At 46.7% G+C, this 9,273-nt stretch overlaps 1 protein-coding gene across 2 annotated transcripts in view; it reads right to left on the bottom strand.

Moving 5' to 3' along the window:
- The window catches only part of Pdik1l (PDLIM1 interacting kinase 1 like), a 13,002-nt gene extending 4,250 nt beyond the window's left edge, over window positions 1–8,752 (bottom strand). Inside the window, exons 1-2 of one of the 2 annotated variants that reach the window (XM_026782314.1) lie at window positions 8,359–8,752; window positions 4,689–4,990 (exon numbers count right to left, since the gene is read on the bottom strand). In XM_026782314.1, coding sequence (XP_026638115.1) covers window positions 4,689–4,973 — 285 coding nt within the window. In that variant the 5' untranslated portion in view covers window positions 4,974–4,990; window positions 8,359–8,752. Of the gene's footprint in view, window positions 1–4,688; window positions 4,991–7,925; window positions 8,009–8,358 lie in introns of those variants that run through there. The other variant, XM_005353076.3, reaches the window with a different exon arrangement.
- Window positions 8,753–9,273: the final 521 nt, after the last annotated feature.

Genomic DNA, 9,273 nt, shown 5'->3' with positions numbered 1-9,273 from the left:
AACTCACAGAGATCCGCCTGCCTCTGCCTCCCGAGTGCTGGGATTAAAGGCATGCGCCACCATCGCCCGGCTTGAACCCAGGATCTTGTACATGCCAGGCAAGGTTGACTTTATTCTTTTTGTTTGTTTGTTTTTCAAGACAGAGTTTTGCTGGGTAGCCATGGATGTCCTGGAACTCACTCTGTAGACCAGGCTGGACTTGAAATCACAGAGATTCGCTTGTCTCTGCCTTCTGAGTACTGGATTAATGTTACCATCATCCAGTACTGGATTAATGTTACCATCATCCAGCTAAGGCAAAGGTCTCTTAAACAGAAAGTAGGGGTCACACACACAAAACAAATTGCCAACAGTCAAAGGTTTAATAAATTTTCAGTTACCAAAAATTAATTCAAAACCGAATTGCAAAGTTGTCCGCTCTTATAGAAACATTAGTTTTATTGGGGAAAACAAGGACTTCTGATAGTTTTCTATTGTCATTAATCAGCAAGCAAGTACCAAGGCGGTCTATCAGTGGATTGTGTTGTGGTATAATGCTTAATTTGGGTACTATTTTCTTTCCTCTTTTTTCCCCCCTCTGTTTTGAAAGAGGGTCTCAAATAGTTCATGCAGGCCTCAATAAATTCACCGTATAGCCAAGGCTGGCCTTGAACTTCTGCTCTTCCTGCTTCCGTCTTCAGTGCTGAAATTATAGGTGTGCGTCATTATACCTTGCTCAGGAGACCACAAGTCTAAGGCCTGCCTGAGTTATACCTGAGTTATATAGTGAGACTGTCTGGGGGAGGGGGTTAATTTTAAAAATTGCTGTTTTAAGGTGGGTATGGTGGCACACACCTGTAACCTTAGCACTATAGAAGCTAAGGCAAGAGAATCATTAAATGCTGTTAGTACAGAATTTTGAACAATTTATGATTTGCCTTAAAACATATACCTACCATTTTGTACTAAACTATTTATATGAAACACTGTTGTTTTCACCACTGGTGTTCATAAAATAAAAGCACTGACTGTGGAAAATGCTGAAGATGATCTATGCTCTACAGCAATGAACATTCACCCAATAATTTTTAAAATGGCTCTATTGTGTATGTGTGCACTCTTGAGTACGGGCCCCACCCCTGCCCCCCACGAGCCAGAGGTTAACACTGGAGGCTGATTCTCTCCTGCCACCTTGTGGGACCTGAGGATGAAACTCAGGTGTCAGGCCTGCAGCAAATTGTCTGCCCACTGCACATCATGCCAGCCCAGGATTTAACTCTTTATGCAGAAACAAACAAGCACATTCTCTTCATTCATGTATAAGCCTGCTTCCTACTTTATACTTTAATAAAAGGTAACCAAAGAATTGCTTTAAAATGGAATTATTTGTGATTTTTTTCCCAGTACATGTTTATTGCACACCCATATACCCAGGGTCACGCACATGTTTCTCTGGGGAGGCCACAAGTGGAAAGGTTTGGAAGCTCTGCTCTGCACTGAGATGAGTCCAGCACCAGCCTCCAACTGTAACTAGAAACCTCTGGAATATCTCATTTCATTAGTACTTTTATGCATGCATTAAAAAAAAATTTTCAGCACTTCAAAATACCACCTTTGTCCCTACTAAATACATACTAAATGTCTGAGCCGAGAAGTAGCATTTTAATAGCCCATTTTGGAAAGTGCCCAAATGGCCTACATTTTCTACACTGGCCAATATAACTAAATTCTATCACTTCCCAGCTCGTTGCTTCATAAAAAAAAAAAAAAAAACTAAAATATAGAGCAATATTGCCTTTAAATTATTTGTTATACGGTATTTTTTAGACTGGTGTGCTGAAAGAGGGAAGATTCAGAGCTGAGCTGTTGAAGAGTGAGAAACTGGTAAATTTATATTTAAATTAATTACTACCACTACTTCCTCTGGCTATTCTGGCAAAAGCAAAGGTGCCCCTCCGTTCTGCCTCCTATGCAGACGGCAGCAATGGCAATGGCCTACAGGAGCCTTCTTTCTGCATGGTGTGCCAGGGCAGAGAATGAGACAGGTGTACTGCTTCTAACTGACTTCAGCTTTCTGTCTCTCCCTAACATCTGAACTTAATAAACAGCCTTGTGTAACACAGAATCCCAGTGCTCAATAGTGGCTTAGAGGGCAGGTGTGGTGGTACATAAGAATTCTGGCCAGCAAGAAGGCACATGTGTGGTTCTCGCCCACCTATCTAAATAATTATTGTTAAACTCTGTAAATTTTAAATAGTTTGTAATTCTTTTTTTTTTCTAGACAGGGTTTCTCTGTGAAGCCCTGGCTATCCTGAAACTGGCTCTGTAGAACAGGCTAGAATCAAACTCCCAAATATCCACCTGCCTCTGCCTTCTGAGTGTTGGGATTAAAGGCGTGCACCGCTGCCTAGCTTAGTTTTTCTTTTTTAACTCCCTAGATAGGGTCCCACTCTGTACCTCAGGCTGACCTTGAACTCTATATGTAGCCCAGGCTGGCCTTGAACTCATGATAATCCTTTCTCAGTCTCAAATGTTAACACATATATGCACATATTATGTGCAGCACACCCAGTCAATTCATAATTCTTCAGCCCTAAGATATATAGATTCCCTATCGTATGTTCCTACATCATCTATGTCACTAGTCTGAAATATACAGACTGAAGGCTGCAAAGTCCTGAGGCATGAAATTGTGTGCTTGTAAGTGTCTGTTTTACATTTTCTCTTGGATAAGGATTTTTAGCTATCAGGAATTAATTTAATGATTTCAGCTGAGAACAAGGAAGAATATATCTAGAAAAACATAAAAGAAATGAAAATTTATACAGATAATAAAGATCATGCATAGGAACTTTCTGGTTATGTTATAGATCTGTGTATTGACTATATTGTATTGTGCTGTTTTGATACAAAATTCTACTGATAAATATATGGTCAACTACGCTGGGTGAGGTAGGACATGTCTTTTAATCCCAGCACTCATAGGCAGAAACAGGTGGATCTCTGTAAGTGTGAGGTCAGCCTGGTTTACATAGTGAGTTCCAGACTAACCAGGGCTACAGAGACTATCTCAAATGAGTAAATGAAGAAAAATCTGGCTAACTTATAAATGCATAGAAAAGACTATTTTATTTCAACACAGGTACCTATTTCTGAGTTCTTCTGTGCCAAATCTTGTCTCAGCACTACCTCTGTCTTTGACTACCCAGGGAAGGCAGACGTGATTAGTGATTACCATAACACATGAACAAATAGCTACTAGGAAAGGTGGATTATTTATTTCAAGTCATTCTGATAGCAATACAGGTCTGTAAGGCTTTAAAGAGCAAAAGAGATTTACTTAAAAAAGTAATTTAAATACAAAAATCACTTAGTCAAATCGGATACTTCATATCTTAAGACCTCAAAGTACTAAACGATACATAATTGTTACAGTTGCTGGATCTGTACTCAGTATTAAACAATATCTAATTCTTGCTACAGTTGCTAGTTCTGAATTTATACTAAATCAAATGTATTAACATCTTCATTTTTCCATCCACAGGGATTGTGTACCTAATCTCTAAAATTCAATGCAGAGTTGACAAGGGTTAGGAGGGAATGTAGTTTATGTACTATGCCCCAAACCCAAGGCTCAATCTCTAGCACTGGCAAAAAAAAAAAAAAAGATTTCCAATCTTTTTTGAGACAAGGTTTCTCTGCGTAATATGACAGTCTTGACACTCACCCCATAGATATACCTGCCTCTGCCTCCTGAGTGCTGGGATTAAAGGTATGTGCCACCACTGCCTTGCTCCAATATATACATATTTTTTTAATCATGGCAACGTAAGTACTTTTAGAGAGTTAATAATGAAGACAGTTTTTAAACTTTTCTAAATTATTTATTTTGTGTAGGTGTGGGTGTTACGAGAACAGCTCTCATGAGTCCACGCCCTCTTTCTACCATGTGGGACCCGGACATTAAACTCAGGTTACCAGGTTTGGCAACAAGGTCCTTTACCCTCTGAGCCTTTTTCACAACATCAAACATAGTTTTTGTTGTTGTTGTTAACTCTCTTTGTTTTAACTGCTAAATTACATTTATTTATTCTACGTGTGTGTGTTTCAAGTATGTGCATATATATGTAGTGCTTACATGCATGCAGGACATTGTGCAAGTGTGGAGGTCAGAGGATTTTTGTCCTGGAACTCACGATTCAGTCCAGGCATGTCTCAAACTCGATATACAGGTGAGTCTGGTCTTAAACACCTGAGTCTCCTGCCTCCACCTCCCAAGCCCTAGGATTATAGGCAAATACCAATATACTCTTGTAAGGCTTATGTTTAGACCTGTGCCTTCTAAAAAAGAGAAGTTCAATTACCGATGGGTAATTGATTACTATTACTGATTGTGGTGTTTTTCCTTGTCTTCTGTGTTTATTTTAGAAAAATTGGTTTCCAGGAACTGAACTGTGATGCTAGTCTCAAAAACCCTCTGATTCCCACTCGTCCCATTCCTACACAGACTGGCAAGCACCAGGCACAACGGGTGGCTTATGCTATTTTTAGGTACGTTGCAGCTTAAAGCAAATATCTCCTCTATCCTCTGAAGACCTCTGTCTGCACCTAGCCATAAAACACCTGCGTTAAGGGAGAAGTTCCTCTGACACTCTTCACTTCCTCTTGCTGACCAATCTTACATTCATTTCCTATCCAGTGACACATACCTGTAAATAAAGGGAAGAATTAGAGCCGTGGGACATCTTTTGCACCATCCCATCTTTTTGCAGAATGCACTCTTCCAAGTGAATCACATTTGGGTGCTGGCTCTTGATACTGCTTAGTGCCCAGAACTCTCGCAGGGCTAGTTCAACATTTTCAGGTGCGTGGCATCGAATTTTCTTCACTGCTACTCTTGCAGAGGTCTTTCTGATGACTGCTTCATAAACAACACCGTAACTACCTCGGCCTACCTCCCGTATTAGATCGTACTTTGGCTGGCTACTCACCATCTTCAAGGTCGAGGTTTCTGGAAAAATCAACAAAGTACTCTGTTGAAATCAGGTATACCTATTGGCTTGTATTTAACTGTTTCAGCGCCTGTGGGAACTGAAGGGTATCTAGCTACACCTTGGACAAATCTACCAATAATAATAAAGGTAACAGATAGCACTTACCATGTATCAGGAACTATTTCAAGTATTTTAAAATAGTTTTTAGAGCTTTTGTTGTCTTTGAGTCAGGGTCTTGCCAAGTTCCCTGGTCTGGAGCTTGACAGGTAGGCCAGGCTGGCTTCAGAGGCCATGGTTACAGAACCATCATTACTGACTTTTTAAAAGTTTAATCTAGGTGTGTGAGTGCAGGCATGCTCATGCCATGACACACCTGTTCAAAGACTGCCTTGGCTCTCCTGTCACTGCTGGAGCACACGGCAGGTTAGATGCCCGTGAACTTCTGGAGACTGTTCTGGTTCTGCCTCCCATCTCACCATATGACATCTGTCTTTACATGGGTTCTGCAGACCCAAACTCTGCTCCTCAGACTTGTTTGGCAAATGCTTTATCCACTGAACTCTATCTCCAGGCTCCACCCACCCACCCCTCTTTTGGACAAGGTCTCACTGTGTAACCCTGGCTGGCCTCCAGCTCACAGAGATAAGCCTGTCTCTGCTTCCCCGGTGCTGGAATTAAAGACTTGTACCACCATGCCTTGCTTTCAGTCCTTTTTTAAAAGACAGGATCTTGCTAGTATGTAGCTCAAGATGGCTTTCACCTTTAAAAGCTGATATTCTGTGTGCATGGATGTGTCTTTCTGGAACTCAGAGGACAGTATGTGGCAGTCCTCTCCTTCTACCGTGTGGGTCCTAGGAACTGAGCGTGAGCTGTAAAGCTTGGCAGAAAATAACTTTACGCACTGAACCATCTCAACAGCCCTGGCTGCCGCTCTCTCGGGAACAATGGAACGACAGGTGCGTGACACCACACCTGGCTAAATTCACGAATCCTTAACCATAATCTGTGCAGGAAGGGGTGGGTGTTGGAACAGCCATTTTAGAAGTGAGGGGAGAAAGACACAGAGAGGGCAAATAAACAACCAGTCGTCATGCAGCTTGTTGGTTCCGACATCCAGGACTTAAACCACTAAACTACACTGCTCCCTACAGGAACTGCTGGCGCAGTTAAAACAAATCCAAAGCGGGGCAGTAGTGGCGCACGCCTTTAATCTGAGCACTCAGAAGGCAGAGGCAGGCGGATCTTTGAGTTCAAAGCCAGTCTGGTCTATAGTATGAGTTCCAGGACAGGCAGGGCTACACAGAAAACAGTGCCTCAAAAAACAATAAATAAATAAACAACCCCCAAATTCAACATTTTAGTTTACTGATCCTCAAAAAAAAAAGAAAGAAAGCAATGTATGTACATCTTCTTAAGGTTGACACATTTATGAAAGGTAATAAAAACACTGAAATAATATGCCAGGCGATGGTGGCCCACGCCTTTAATCCCAGCACTTAGGAGGCAGAGGCTGGCGGAGCTCTGTGAGTTCGAGGCCAGCCTGGACTACAGAGTTCCAGGACTTGCTCCAAATCTATAGATAAAAAAATAAAACAAACAAAAACACCGAAATACAAAACCCCCTCACAGTTAGAAATACAAATACCCAACTCCTGTTTATGGACTGAAAGTGAACATCGCTTTTGTTTTGTTTGAACTCACTATGTAGCAGATGATCCCGAACTACTGATCCTCCGGCTTCCACCTTCCAAGTCCTGGCGTTACAGGCATGCGCCAGTATGCTTGGCTATTTACTTATTTATTTATTTTACAAATAAACACAAGTTTTGTAGAAGAACTGTTCCTTAAAATGTAAGTAAGTGGCTTAGAATAGATCGACCTTTTTTATTATTATTATTATTATTATTATGCTTTAAGATAGCTACTTAATTCTAGGTAATTGTTGCCAAAGGGGAGGAGAGCATCTTAGACCTCAAAGGGAAGTCTCTGACCAAAGTTCTTGGGAGTTCCAACTTAATAAATCAGTTAAAGGCAGGCTGGAGCACAGGCCCTACAGAGCCCCTCTGTGAATGGAGAGCCTGCAGCGTACTTCCTCACGCCTCAAATGCTCACTTGCCGACTGTCAGCGCGGGCAGGAAGAGTAACCTGAGATTGTACTTGCGCTGCACAATCAGAGCAACAAAAAGTGACTGGCCCTGGAAGCCGACACTCTGGGAGCAGCTACTTTAAGCTCATAGGCCAGATTTAAAAGAAAATGACAGCTTCTGGGGGTTGCCTTGAGCTACTTCCTTTAATTGCCTAGCCTTTCAGCTCTCACTGTCTTTCCTAATGTCAGATTTCCTGGCCCCGGTGGACCTTCTGCCCCGCTCTGGCGCTGATCGCCGGGTACTACGCGCTTGCGAGCGGCTCTTTTCTCTGCAGCAGTCCCTTCTCTCCCTCCTGTCATCGTCCCCCGAAAGAGGGGCGCCTTATTCGGGAAGGTGTCTGTCAACTCCCGGGGCTCCTGGCGGGAGAGACGCCCCGGTGAAGCATCCTTCGGTGGCATCTCCCGGGCCCTCAAGCCTGCCTTGCTCCCCGGGAGCTGGGCACCGGCCGGCCTGGGCATGCACCTGCCGGTGTCGGGGAAGGGACGAGCGAGGCCAGAGGTGCCGCGCTCGCTGCCCCGGCCGCGAGATCACTCCCGGCGACAGTCCCCGGAAACCCCGAGGGACCCTCCCGTGGCTCCGCAGCCGCTTCAACTCCCGGAGGCTGCAGACTAGGGGCCGGGGACCCGGGAGTGGCCCGGGCGGGAACGGAGGCCGCAGTCCCGGCCGCTGGCCGGGGCAGTGCCGGGCCTTCCCGGGGATGACTCCGCTGCGAGGTCTGTGACAGGCCTGCCGGGGACAGAGACACATGCAGGGAGGTCGGTTCTGACCGCAGGGCATCCGTGCCACCACGAAGGGCCAGATTTACCTCAGGGCAGCCGCCGCCGCTTCTCCCTCTCATGAGCTCTGCAGGCCGCCATTATCGGGCAGCTCGCGCCTCGGCTGCCGCGGCCTCCAGTCAGAAGCCGGCGCGCGCCCCCGTGGTGCGCGGACACACCCCCTCACGCCGGGCCCCGCCCCCTCCGGCTTTCCGTAGTGCGCCTGTGCCACCGAGAGCCGCCGAGCGCCGCCGGCTGGGTGAGCGCGGTGTGCAGCGCTAGGGCGCCGCTGCTCTCCGGCGCTGCAACCGAGCCGAGCGTCGCCGGCAGTGTGAACGCTGCAGGGCCGACCACTGGTGCCCTGGCCCGCAGGGGTGGCGGCCGGGGGCGGTTGCCCTCTGCCGCAGCGGGCGCAAGTCCCTGGACTTCGGGGAAGCTGCTGCCAGTGCCCCGGGCCGCCCTCCCTGTCCCCTGCTGACCTACCGGACGGCGGGCTGCAGTGCGCGGTTCGCTGCGACCGGACGCCCGGCGCATCTTCCTCGCGGATGGCGGGTCTGGGCAGCGGGCCCGCGGGGTGGTGCGGCCGGTGCTGGGAGGCTGCACCTTCTGTCCGAGTCACCCAGCCGTGTTGGCGGGCGGCGCCGTGACCCAGGCGGCGATGTGGGATTGAGTGCGATCATCGGGGAGGACACCGTCCCCTGCCCCACCGGCGCGGTGGTATCTCCCTTAAAGAAGCCGGAACCTCATTGTTCCCCCGGCGGTGAGGATCGGGGTCGCCCTGTCGGGTGAGGGAGGTAGGGCGCCCCCAGCCGCGGCACCTCAGCTAAGAAATGGGTTAAGCAAGATGTGAGAATTAGCCAGTAAGAGGCTAGATATAATGGGCCAAGCAGTGTTTAAAAGAATACAGTTTCCGTGTAATTATTTTGGGTAAAGCTAGCCGTGCGGGAGCTGGGCGGAAACGCAGCCCGCCACTCCTCCTACACTAGGGGTGTCGGGTTGAAGGGTGAAACGACAAAGCCAAGTCGCCAAGGTCCAGGATTGATCGCCAGAACTCCAGTCGTCCGGTTGGTGGGCGTTCGATCCGAAGCCATTCAAATCCCCACAGCTGTCAATCCCCGCAGCAGTCAGCCCGAGCTCTACCGTCAGGCTGACAGTCACTCCGAGACCAGGACCAATTGGCCAGCCCGTTAGTTACACAGATTCTGTAAGCATCTGCCAGAAACACCCATTCTTTTCTTTATTATTCTGCATCTACCATTTGCTAATATGGTTGATCCTGTGCTCATTGCCGCGTCTAAGGCACGATGTCACTGAGCTCCAGGTTCGTTTTCCTTAGTCTTCTGTTTAGGGGACTAATATTTGGGAGCTTGGGAACAATCTGAACCAAACTCCACAAGT

This window comes from Microtus ochrogaster, chromosome 10 (genome assembly GCF_000317375.1).
Source record: "Microtus ochrogaster isolate Prairie Vole_2 chromosome 10, MicOch1.0, whole genome shotgun sequence".
Classification (NCBI taxonomy): Eukaryota; Metazoa; Chordata; class Mammalia; order Rodentia; family Cricetidae; genus Microtus; species Microtus ochrogaster.
This window is presented reverse-complemented; position numbering and strand designations above follow the sequence as displayed.